This window comes from Trachemys scripta, chromosome 8 (genome assembly GCF_013100865.1).
Source record: "Trachemys scripta elegans isolate TJP31775 chromosome 8, CAS_Tse_1.0, whole genome shotgun sequence".
NCBI lineage: Eukaryota > Metazoa > Chordata > Testudines > Emydidae > Trachemys > Trachemys scripta.
The window spans coordinates 35,594,686-35,607,746 of NC_048305.1; the positions used below are offsets into that span (position 1 = coordinate 35,594,686).

The 13,061-nt window shown below is 50.2% G+C and overlaps 1 protein-coding gene across 2 annotated transcripts in view; it reads left to right on the plus strand.

Moving 5' to 3' along the window:
- The window catches only part of PSD2 (pleckstrin and Sec7 domain containing 2), a 171,226-nt gene that overhangs the window by 153,176 nt on the left and 4,989 nt on the right, over nt 1-13,061 (plus strand). For both annotated transcript variants that reach the window (XM_034779779.1, XM_034779780.1), the window contains exons 12-13: nt 9,461-9,618; nt 11,512-11,656. In XM_034779779.1, coding sequence (XP_034635670.1) covers nt 9,461-9,618; nt 11,512-11,656 — 303 coding nt within the window. The remainder of the gene's footprint in view (nt 1-9,460; nt 9,619-11,511; nt 11,657-13,061) is intronic.

Consider the following 13,061-nt stretch of genomic DNA (forward strand, 5'->3'; position numbering starts at 1 on the left):
TAAAATGGGGATAATAAGCCATAATTACCTCACTCACAGGGGTGTTGAGAGGATTTATGGCTGTGTGTGAAGAGCTAAGTGTTATTATGTAGGACTGCTTTGAAGAGCTTCTTGTTTGGGGATCGTCCAGAGGGCCTGATCCTGCAGCCCTTCCACCTGAGAGTGGATCTGGTGATCTGGCCTAGGCAGGAGAGGGGGCGCTCCCTCGGTAATTGCCCGATGCCTGTACAGGTGGGCAGTCAGCTTACAGAGGGGCTCCCTCGTGCTAATATGGTACTGAGCATGTTTAAAAGGGCGAGTTTTCAAACTCCTTGCTAAAGGGTAAGAGCAGGCTGGAGGGTAAGTAAAACTCCTCTAAGCCCCTGAATCAGCAAGCTGGGCATTACTTCTGGACACCTAGCCCAGGAGGCACGAATCCTGTTCCCAGCATGGGAGAGCCAGGGCAGAGATGAGCTGCTGGGTATGTCTACACAGCGAAAACAGAGCCACGGCAGCAAGTCTCAGCTCCTTGGACACCTGACTCGGGCTTGTGTGGAGAGATGAGAGAGTCCAGGCTCTGAGACACGGGGGAGGGGGGGTCCCACAGGCTTAGCCCGAGCCCAAATGTCTATAGTGCTATTTTTAGCCCTGCAGTGTGAGCCCAAGTTAGTTGACCTGGACTCTGAGACTCGCTGCTGCGGGAGGGGGTTGCTGTGTAGACGTACTCTCAGAGCCTTAGCCAGAGCCGGCTTTAGGCCGATTCCACCGATTCCCCGGAATCATGCCCCGTGCCTAAGAGGGCCCCGCGCCTTTTTAAATTTTTAATTTTTTTTACTCATCTGGCAGTGGTCTGCTCCGGGTCTTTGGCGGCACTTCGGCGGCGGGGGGTCCACTCTGAGTCTTTGGCAGCACTTCGGCGGCGGGGGGGTCCGCTCCTAGTCTTCGGCGGCATTTCGGCAGTGGGGGGGGGGTCTGCTCCAGGTCTTCGGTGGCATTTTGGAGGCGGGGGGTCCTTCAGTGATGCGGGAAGACGCGGAGCGGACCCCCCGCCGCCAAAGTGCCACCGAAGACCCAGACAGCCGCTGGGTATTTGAATCGGTCCCTGCAAGTCCTAAAGCCGGCCCTGGCTTTAGCCAGTGGGAAGCCTCTCCACACCCCATCAGTAGATTGGATCATGAAAAGCCCTTGTCCCTTTTCTCTCTGAGCTACATCTCCATAATAACACCACCTGATTCTGGCCTCACACTGGAGTTATTCCTGACTTTCATCACTGTGTGAGGGAGCAGAATCAGGCTCAACAGGCCTGATTCTCTCCTCCTATCCAGCTCTTCAGATGGAGCAAAGGGGCCAAAAAGCTGGCAGGATCTTCCAAATGAGGGATTCCCGTGTTGGAGTCCCAGCAGATGTGGAGTTGCTGTAGAGAGTGTACCAGGACAAAGGGGAATGGCTGGCTGATTCCCTGATGGTCCCAGGCTCCCAACACCATCCTCAGCTACGCCCAGCAGAAACTGGCACAGCGGAGAATGTGAGCCAATGAGTTGTTGTAGCTGTATTGTTCCCAGGATATTAGAGGGACAAGGTGGGTGAGGTAATAGCTTTTATTGGATCAACTTCTGTTAGTGAGAGAGAGACAAGTTTTTGAGCTTATGCAGACCTGAAGAAGAATTCTGGGTAAGCCTGAATCTTTCACCAACAGAATTTGGTCCAATTACAGGTATTACCTCACCCACCTTGTCTTTCTAAAGCATTTTAATAGATTCTGAATAGAATAGGGAAAGGGAAAGTGGATGAGATAAACTACGAGATACCCTGAAGTTCATTCCCACAAAAGAAAGGCCCGGAAAATATTTAGGATAAAATGAAATAAACTCCTCATCATTCAAGCGTCTGAGGACATTTAAAACTTGAAAGTGACCCCATTCTAACAGTATAGGTTGCTGAAGTTCAGAGATATTCTCACCAACACTTGGCCTAGTTTTCATTGAGGAAAAAGCCAGTATCCAAACAAAAACTAGGTCATTTCGGAAGTGAAAAATACTGGCATTTCAGCTTGTTTTCAGTGTAAGATTGGTGTATGGCTGGAAATTGTAACTAAAGCACAACTGCAAAAAGGGAGGCATGAAATTGCAAGAAAAAGGTGCTACCACAGCTACAACAACAACACTGATGATGATGCACCAACCAACACGAATGTTGGCGTGAAACTCCTACAAATGCTGCAAGGAATAGTTTGATCTGAATATCAATCAGTTTTCACTGAAATTTAAATAAAAACACTGATTGAAAACATTTTGATTGCTACTAAATTTTTGGACTTACAGGCCTTGGTTCAGCAAAGCAATTAAGCACATGCTTAACCTTAAATCCAAGTTCAAAATGTGATTAAGGGCCTGACTTCATTGACGTCAATGAGAGTCTTTCCATTGATTTCAGTGGGCTTTGGATCAGGGCTTAAGTGCTTTGTTGAACTGGGATGGGATTGCATTTGTGTTTAAGGTCAAACAGAAGTGTAGGGGTTGGTGAATCAGGATTATTGTGTGGTCCAATTCTAGACAGTGTCTGTGTGAACATGGCATCTTACAAACCTTGTCCAATTCATGCTGAGTCAGATTTGGTCTCCATAAATAAACGTGTATTGCACATTACTCCTCTTCGTTGTATAGAGCCAGCAGAGCTATGGGAGACAGAGCTGCATTCTATTCTCCCTCATGCATCACTGACAAAATTGTCTATTACTTAGCCAGTCCTACAAAGACATAAGACTATGTGTATATTTAGGGTTACATGGAGACCCTGTGACTTCAGTGGGACTCCATTAGTATCAATTTTTATTATTGTTGTGATGGTATCTATATACCCCAATCAGGGATCAGGGCCCTGTTGCGCTCGCTGCTTTACACATGTGTAACAAAGAGTGGCCCCAAAGAGCTAATACATGCAAGTAACTTGGCAGGATCTGGCCCTAACTTTCAAATGCAGAACCTACCATCAATGATGATGCACAAGCCAGAAATTACCTAGCTTGACACTCAAATCCCAGGGCCAGCAGTCGGAAAAACTATCTTTTGACTTGTGAAGTAAGCACATCTGATGCTGAAATCAGTGAGGGGCAATAAATGTGGAAGCCAATGACATTCATGCTTTTCAGAACAGAGTCGCACTTTCGTTTTAAGATTATCCCTTTGACGCTCCGTCCCCTCCTTCCCCCGCCCACACACAGACTATATTTCATTGTCACTTGTCTCTGCCGGAACTGGAAGCAGAGGTGTCAGTATACTACCAAAGAAGTTATTCTTGCCATATTTCCAGCCCTTCTGGAAATCTCACTAGAGATCCTGCTCTTGTGAGATTCCCAGCCCAGTTTTACAGACCCAAAAGGTATGAACACTTGGGTAGCTCCTGGGACCTTTTGAAGTTCATGGAAATGTATATATAATACATGGTGTGTGGTCATGTCTTACTCTGATTGTCTGCCTGGCAGACTGAGCAGTTGGGTCTACATTGCGTTGTGAGAGGTGTAATCTTCCCGGCAGCCTTTCTCATCAGAGACAATGGGGGACCAAATGACAACTCCAATAAAGCAATGCAGTAGAGAAATGCAGTTTAATTTTTTTCACTGATTTCTGTTCTATGCAGGTTCGTATACCATGCTTATCACCATAGTACCTGAAAGTTGTAGTATCTAATTTAAAAGGAAGCCTTTCTGGTTAAATTCATTTAAAAATATTCCAATTCAGGTCAAACTGACCCTAAACAAAATATTTCATTTAGATTTTCCTGACAGAAAATTGAATTTTTTCTGCAAAACTTCCCATGGAATTCAGCAAAATTTCCCACAAAAAATTTCAATTTTGGAGACACTGCATTTTCCATTGGAAAATCATAGTGACAGAAAGTTCCTGATCAGCTGTACCCCTTCCTATAACAAAATACAATGTACTTATGAGCAAACCTGTGCTCTTTTAGCTCAGACCATAGACACTAGCCTTTTTGGTGCTGTGGGTCCTGGATTCAACTCCTGTTGTCAACCATAGCTCTGCATGTATGTGGCTATGGTTTGTTACGTGAGATTTCAGCATCCCCAGGGTGGAAAAACCGCAATCATTTTAGACCAGCCCAATGATGTGCTGTGATGTTAGAATTCTTGAGGAAAATCAAAATGCCACACACTAAGTCATCTCTGTAGAGAAAAGCCCCTCAAAATTGCATCCCATTCAGCAGTATGCAGCCAGGTGCCCCCCTCCTTCCGCCCCAATGTGATGCAATACTGAGATTTTCTTTGCGGTTCACCTTTAAGGAGTCAGCCACCTGAAGGTAGGAATTTGCTGCCAGACTTTTCTTGGCATGGTTCCTTTTAGCATCTTATCACACGAGGCCCGGTGGTGTATGTGCTCATACACGTAGCAGCATTTCAAACCAGATATTTTTGTGCTGACTGCTTCAGAAAAGCAGCTTTCAGGCACTTTTACAGTGAGAAACACAGCTCTGTATTAATGGACCCTGCTTACTCCACATCTGGCATCTGCTCACTGTCTGGCTCTGCTGCTACATCCCAGGCACAAAGATGTTGGTACTCCCGTTAGCCCTGCAAAGCCAATGCAGCTTTAGGAGAGCAGCTGGGTTCTGAACACAGAACGGCAATGATGTCAGTGGCAGAGAGAACACAAATTGATTTCTGCATCCCATGTTAAATAGGTAGCACTGGGAGCTAGGGAAAAAAATAGATTTTGGCCTCTAATGTGATGTGTTATGAGAGTCACCTTGAGACACTAGAGATAGGGCCTCTGGGTCACTTGCCAGGATCATACAGATTCTAGGGCTACCATATGTCTGGATTTCCCTGGACATGTCCGGCTTTTCGGTCTATAAATAGCCGTCCAGGGGGGATTTTAAAAAATCTAAAAATGTCCGGGATTTCCCCCCGGTCGACTATTTATAGATAGAAAAGCAGCGGCCAAGCGCTGCTGGGCAGCCAAAGCCCCTTCCCGGCTCCCCCCATCCCCTGCAGCCTTACCATGCCGTCCGGCCCCGCAGCTGTCTTCCCCCTCTTCCCCTCCCCTGAATGCTCCGCCCCCTGCTCCTCCCCCTCACCTGCTTCCTGCGAATCAGAGCTTCGCGGGAAGTCTGAAAAGAAGCAGGGGCAAGCGGAGGCAGCAGCAGGTAAGCTGGGGTGGGGGGCGCGAGGAGGAGAGCTCCGGGGAGGTGCGGCCCTGGCCGAGCGGCGCCCGGCTGCCCCAGCGGCTCTGGCCCAGCTCGGGCCCCAACACCCCCAGCCCGGACCTGGCCTGGCTTGGGCCCCAGCAGTGCCGGCCCGGACCCGGCCCGGCTCGGGCCCCAGCACCCCCGGCCTGGCTCGGGCCCTAGCAGCGCCGGCTCGGCTTGGGCCCCAGCACCCCTGGCCCAGACCCGGCCCAGCTCGGGCCCCAGCAGCGCCGGCCCGGCTCAGGCCCCAGCACCCCCGGCCGAGCACCTCCGGCCCGGCCCCAAGCCCCGCAACCCCGGCCGGAGTGCAGCCCGATTCCTGGGCTCTTTAAAGCTGGCCCTGGTCAGGGACAGGGAGGGGGGGTTGGATGGGTCGGGAGTTGTGGGGGGGCTGTCAGGGGGGCAGGGGTGTGGAGAGGGGTTGGGATAGTCAGGGACAGGAAGCGGGGGTGGTTAGATTGGTCTGGGGTTCTGGGGGAGCTGTCAGGGGGCAGGGGTGTGGAGAGGGGTCGAGGCAGGCAGGTAGCAGAGGGGGTTGGATGGGTCAGGAGTTCTGGGGGTCCTGTTGGGGGCAGGGAGCAGTTGGATAGGGCATGGGAGTCCCCGGGGGTCTGTCTGGGGGCAGGGGTGTGAATATGGGGTGGGAGTGTGGATAAGGGTCGGGGCAGTCAGGGGACAGGTAGGGTCGTAGGGCATTCTCAGGAGGGGGCAGTCAGGGGACAAGAAGCAGGGGGGCTTAGATAAGCGATGGGGTCCTAGGGGGCAGTTAGTGGCTGGGGTCCCAGGAGGGGGCAGTCAGGGGACAAGGAGCAGGGGGGTTGGGGGTTCTGAGGGGGGCAATCAGGGGGTGGGAAGTGGGAGGGAGTGGATGGGGTGGGGCAGGGCTAGAGCGGGGCTCCTTCCCCCCCCAGTGTCCTCTTTTTTGCTTGTAGAAATATGGTAACCCTAATAGATTCTATCTCACCTAATCAATTCCCTGCTATTGCAGGGAGTCTCGCACATGGGTGCACCTTGGTCCCTCCTGTTCTCTGCCTGTGGTGCACAATAGTTTAGTCTCCTGAGGGCGGTGATAATGTGCTCTCAATCTGATTGTTAGCTTAGTCTGGGGGTGGTGTTTAGAGCCCTGTGACCTACAGGAGGTCAGACTAGCTGATCTGGGGGTCCCTTCTGGCCTTAAAGATGGAAATCACCAATGGAGCCTTGGCAGCTCCTTTTCCAGCTAAGGCCCTGAGCCTGGCCATGCATACATCTGCCCCCAACTCTCAGCACAGGAGCAGTGCCCCTGACATAGTAAGCATGTGTGGAAAGCGTTTTCAGGCTCGGTGCCCAAAGCCAAGTTTTTAATAATGCCTTTACTGAGCTATGTCCATTTACAGCAACTGCATGATGGCAAAACCAGCAGGTGCTAGTGCTTTTACTCAAAGGTATTATGGGAGGAGGAGAGAGGATATGGAAGCACCTAAAGTAGAGGGCATATGGCCCACCAAGCCAGCTGTATGCACACCATCCTACCTTCGCACCATCCCCTCCTTCGGTAACTAATCTCAGTGCTTCACTAGACTTCCCGAGTGCGTAGGCCTGGCTCCTCAAAGGCACGTAGCTCCTGCTGAAATCAATGGGAGTTCTTCTTGTGTGGCATCTCCAGTACTAGCAGGTCACAACCATGGCAGCCCATTCTGTGCAATCCTCTGCTAATTTCCTTGTGGATGAATGGTCCTTTTGATCCATCCAGGATACCACTTTGTCCATCCAAGATCTTCTTTTTCTGCCCCCTGTTCTTCTGCCACCAGTACCCCTTCATCACACATTGCACACTGAACCCCTTAAAATGTGCCCCGTGCACTGAACTTTTCTTTTCACAAGATCTCTGACAAGCATTTGCTGAGTCCAGTCATCTCCAATACTTTTCCCTTGGTGACACGGTCTATCCACGGTCTATAACACCACAACTGGATGGATTGTAGTTTCATTATTATCAATTGTTTGAATGTCCATGTTTCACAGCCGTAGTTTAACACGGACCAAAAATGAGTTTTTAAGTGTCGGAAATTACCTGTCAGCTTTATGTCCCTACTCAGCAGATGTTTATTCTTCGGAAATCAATGGGAGACAGGCATCTAAATGCTTTTGAGGATCTGGGCCTTTGTTCCTTTATGTTGCCTTTTATCTGTCTGGGTTTCCTGTTCTCTCCTAGGGTAAGTCTACACTGTAATTAAAAACTCACAGCTGGCCCATGCCAGCTGACTCGGGCTCGGGCTAAGGGGCTGTTTAATTGCAGTTTAGATGTGGGTTCGGGCTGGAGCCTGGGCTCTAGGACCCTGCGAGATGGGAGGGTCCCAAAGTTGGGGCTGCAGCCCGAACCTGAACATCTACACCGAAATTAAACAGCGCCTTAGCCCGAGGCCAGCAAGCCCAAGTCAGCTGGCACAGGCCAGCTACGGGTTCTAACGGCAGTGTAGACATCCCCTTAGCTTCCCTGTAACTACACCCCGGTGTGTGATTCCATGAGCACTTACAAGCTAAATGGATTTGATCTGTACTTAGATAGAAGACCTGTAAAGAGCACATCATACTCTAGGTCAGTGGGCCCCAAACTGTGGGGCGTGCCCCCCCAGGGGGAATGAAGGAACGTTCAGGGTGGCACACAGCAGAGCCCAGGCCAGCCCTCGGGGGTAGGGAGGGAGCGCCACCCACCCCCACTCCGCCACCCAGCCCTGCTCCAGCCCCAGCTTCAGTTCTACTCTGCCCTTAGCCCACCTCTGGCCCCAGCCACAGAAGGCTCCACCACCATCCCACCTCTGGCCTTAACCGCAGCGCCGCTCCACCCCCTGGTCCACCTCTAGCCCAGCTCTACTCTCATTCCCTCTCCGCCCCGAGGCCAGCTCCACCTCTAGCCCCAGGTCCTCTCTATCCCCTGTTCCACCCCAGCTCCACCTTCTGAGCCAACTGTGCAGTAATGGGCGGGGGGAGGGCATGGACAGATTCCATTACTGGTAAGGGGGAGGGGTGACAGGAAAAGTTTGGGCACCACTGCTGTGGGTGCTGCTGACTCATTAGGGTGGCTCCTTTCTTTCTTATTCAGTGTCCCAGCAAAGTGCTGGGACTCGGTGCTGCTGGAGGTGTCATCTCTTGTCAAGTCATAAAACCGAGATCTTTTTTCTCTGTCATCCAAGATCTCCTGGCTGTTCTCATAAGAACAGGGGGGTTACCACACCCCGGCCAGGGTAACTGCATTCTTCCTCCTGAACACTCCCTGCAGTTTCAGTTGAATACCGTTTACTTCCTAACTTCCTGTCCTAAACAGCTATGCAGTGTTGCCATGCACAGCTATGGTCTAAAGGGGTTGCACTGTGAGTGGAACTTAATGCATTAAAGGGTGAAATTCATCCCTGTGCAGAGGGCAAGCAGCACCACTTAAGGTCCATATAAGCCTTATTTTGAGGATTGAAGGGGAATTTAAATGCACAGGGGTTAATCTCTCATCTTCGTAAGGCACTGTGTGATCTGAGGACAAAAGTGGCAACAGCAATGAGGATTTATTAATTATTTATTATGATTATTTTCATTAGTTTTGAAATCATCTGCATTTGGGAAAACTCTCTGAGCCCCATATGAGTGCAATGACCTTGTTGCAATTTGCCAGGGCTCCTGTACTGGATTACACGGGAACATGCCAAGTAAAGTGGCAGGAACATCTCAAGGCTAATATTTAGAGAGACACAGAGGGTAGGGTAAGCAATTCAAACCTGACCTCCTGTCAGCTTTCTTGGGTTGTGTTTGAACTTAGTGCAGGGACTCTCAATGCACATCTGAAGGGAGACATCCCTTTAGCTCCAAATGGTTAATACTGCGCTTCCTCCTATTGCGAGGGAAAGCGTAAGCCATTGGGCCAGATCTTCTCTGTTGGTGTAAATCAGTGTAGCTCCAGAAGCCCATGCGCTGAAGCCAATTTACAGCAGCTGAAAATCAGTTCCATTCACTTTCAAGGGGCTTTACTCACGTGAATAAAGATTTCAGGACGAACCCCGTATTGTCCGTTCTCTGGTAGGCTGTGGGTATGTGGCACCTGTCATTTTCCTGGTGAATGTAATGATGGAAGAAGGTGCCAGAATGTCGTTAATTATTAGCATTATCATCTCAGCACTTACTGTAGAGGGGAGCCTTTTCCTGGTCTCGGTACTCTGTCATTATGGCACAGGATAGAGAAAAGGGCAGGTTTGTTAAGGAAACCCACAGATGCCGGCCTTGTCATTATCCTATGAATGCTCCTTTGTAACAGGATGAATATAAACCTGACAAAGATCTCTCTGAAGTGGATCTGAAAAACGCCATCCGAGTTCACCACGCCTTAGCCACCAAAGCCTCTGACTACAGCAAAAAATCCAACGTGCTCAAGCTGAAGACAGCTGACTGGAGAGTTTTTCTCTTCCAAGCTCCGTGAGTACTGTAGTGCAGCCCAGGTGACTCCCATTTGGCTGATTTTATTCCTCATGTGAACAATACCAAGCTGGGGCTCAAGGCTGGTTTCTGGGCACCGGCAATTTTTGGGGGTGTAATAAGGGATCAAATTGAATGGTCGTGTTTTAAATCACCTTCCACAGGGGCAAATGATGGTGCAAAGTTGTGGACAATCCTTGATGTGTAGGAGTCAGGTCCTGAGCTCCTTACTCAGCTGTTCCTCAGCCCTGACTTAAGGACCCTTCCACTGACTTCAGATGGGGTTTAGCCACATAAAGACTGAGCAGAAGCAGAGTAAGGAGCTCAGGAAGGACCTAGCCCTGGAGATGTAGGACGTGAATCCCCCACTCCAGTCATTAGGCTTGTCAGTTCCCAGATCTGGTGAGGCCTGTGCTGAGCCCACAGTCACATGCAGGGCTATTGACTAGGCCCCAACTCCTTGCCAGTTCATTATTCTGGTATTGTTTCCATTTGTGTAGGGGGGCCATTTTCTCCAGCCTCCACACTTGCTGGTTCCTTTCAGGACCAAAAGGCGAAGGGCCACAATGCTGTATGCCTGATTCTGGTCTCACTTACTTGGTTCTACACTGGGGTAACTCCACTGATTTCCATGGCATTATTCTGATTGACACTGCTACAAGGGAGATCAGAATCAAGGCCTGGGAGAATGAGGCTGTTTACAGTGTATTTCCAGTCAGAACAAAAGCCAGAGGTTCCGACCCATCGCGCAGACTCAGGAGCCTGATTCCAATCTCTGTTAAACTCGTGCAAATCAGGTGTAACTCCCATTGCAGTTACAGCAGCATAAAACCAGTACAAGTGAGATCAGAATCAGGCCTTGGGGAACTGCAGCATTGGAATAAGGGTCTGGGATGTGGCGCACTTCTCTGCCCCTCTTGTGCTTCGCCCCCGGCTACCATGGACTGCATACAGTCGCCGGGATGCATGCCCACCTGGCAGGAGGCAGGGTCCACAGCAGAGCTCATTGTTAGGTTTGCACTTTTGGATGGCTTGGCAGGATATTCCATGCTTAAGGCCCAATTCAGTTACAAATGTGTCTTGCTTCCATGACCTCACTTGAAGGGAAATGGAATGTATTTCTCACTGGACTGGCCCAGCCGTGGGTGATCAGGTAAGCCAGAGCTCACATTCTCAGCTGTGTTTATTTGTTTCTAACCCTTCAGTAGATGGTCAAATCCTGTGGCGATTTCGACTCTCCTAGGCTCTATGTGACTAAAGCCTGTGGGAATTGCTAATAGGAAAATGGAGTCTGTCACCTCTAGGCCATCTGTCTGGATCTAGCCCAGGTTGGTAGCGATCACAAGGGCTGAGACCAACAGATCTTCTTGTCTGCTAGATCTGAGTGAGTCCCTAGTGAACAGGATTCCACAGCATCAAATCCCCACCACAAATCCGCAATGATCCACGCCTTTGTTGGCTGTTTCATCAGAAAAGCCAGGAACTGAATGGACCATAGACTCAATTCCCCTCTCAGCCCGGGACACAGGCTGTGCAGAACCAGGGCAGAGCCCATCGATGGGAAGCTGGCATTGCTGCATGGCCTGGGGATAAAACCGAATGGCGTAGGTCAGTTTGTGTGGACAAAGTGGAGGCAGAGAGCTGGAGTCTTATTGGCTTTCACTGGGACAATTTACAGGGGGAAAAGCAAATGTAACTGACAATCCTGTAGACAGTAAGGAACCAGTTCCAATTAGCGGTAACTTTCTCGGTTCCAAACCCGACAAATCCAAGGTTCGCAGAAAGACAGGGCTTCAAAGCAAGGCTGCATGAGAACGGGCTGCCTTAGAACCAACCCTAATGCACGCAGGGCTGAGCGCAGTGACAGAAACAAACTCTCTCTCCCTGTCACAGAAGCAAAGAAGAAATGCTCTCCTGGATACTGAGAATAAACTTAGTGGCTGCTATTTTCTCTGCCCCCGCCTTCCCGGCTGCCATATGCTCCATGAAGAAATTCTGCCGTCCCCTCTTGCCATCTTCAATGACTAAGCTGTGCCAGGTAATGCATGCGCGAGGGGGAGGGGCTGGAAAGCAGGTCAGTGCTGAGCATGAGATTTTGGGAGCTGCCGGGTATGCTTTTGAATGTGGCCAGGATAGATCAGCTGCTTGTTTCAGGTTCATTCCCAGCCTTCATGCGATTAACAGATAAACGCTATCCTGTGAGTCACACCCACCTATCTGCAGGGCTGAGATTGAGGTCCACCATGGCAAATCACAGGGTCTGATCCTGGCTCCTAATGTGCGCACCTGTATGCCACTGCAGGATCAACCTGCATACACTGAAAGGTGCCTGCCTAAGTCTATAGAGGCTGGAAGGGCAGTGGACGTGGTTAGAGTGGGCACGGTCTCATGAAAACCTGGGTATGCGTACGTGCTCAGCCAGTCATGCATTGCACACTTCGTTCCACCCCAGAGCAGGAATAAGATACCCAGAAGGCATGTGTTCGGGTAGCGCAGTATCCTGTTGTAACTAAATGCTGACCCATTAGCCCACTGGCACACATGGCCATATTCAAGGAAAACACTCAACCTGCTGGCTGGTTGTTCTGGCCCCCAAATCCTTCCTTCTTCTCAGAGAGTGTGTCTCCCATTGCTCGGCGCATTTCCCAATTTCTCACCATTTCCAGGGGCAAAGGGCACAACCCTATTCCCATTGACCTCCATGGCGAAACGCCCGCGGATTTCAGTGGAGCCAGATTGGGCCCTCAATGCCTAGTAATTGGTTCCTTTTTTTGTAAAGTGCAGCCAGGAGTGGTTATCTGGTTACTTTTCAGGCAGCTTTCTCGGCTGTCCTGTGACTGGCAGTCCATGCAGCAAGTAGAAGTCGTCTCTGCCTCTTGTGGGAATGGCATCTGGAAGAAAGACCCATTTAATTTTCAAGTCAGTAGCTTATAGAGCCAACATCAGAATACATTATTACTACCAGCACTTAAAGGTGCCCGTTGAGAACTAGTTTAGTAATCAGATGCCATATTTTGTTCTCAGGTGGAGCCAGTCATCACTGATACAGCAGGGCTTTTCCATCTGCAATGTCTAGGATCCATTTCGGAGTCATTCTTGCTGCCCTTATTCATGCTCTTTTCTTCCATCATTTGCTGCCATGGTCTTGATGCTGCATCATCCTGTCTCCGATGTCCATGGGCTCAGCTCTAGCCAGTCTTAGCATCGTGCAGCCATTGCTGTCTGGTTCTGTCCTGCTCCCTCTTGCCCTGTGCCCATCAGGCCATCCTGAATCATGCTCTTTCTGCAACATTGTGCCAAGAGTCCAGATGGTCAGGATTTTTTTCGACCAAACATTTTTTTGTTGCAAAGTGCCACTGACACCAGACCTTTTTGCAGGCAACAGGAAAGTTTCTCAAAGATGGAGACACCACCCCAGAACAGGCTGGTGGTCAGGGCGCTCA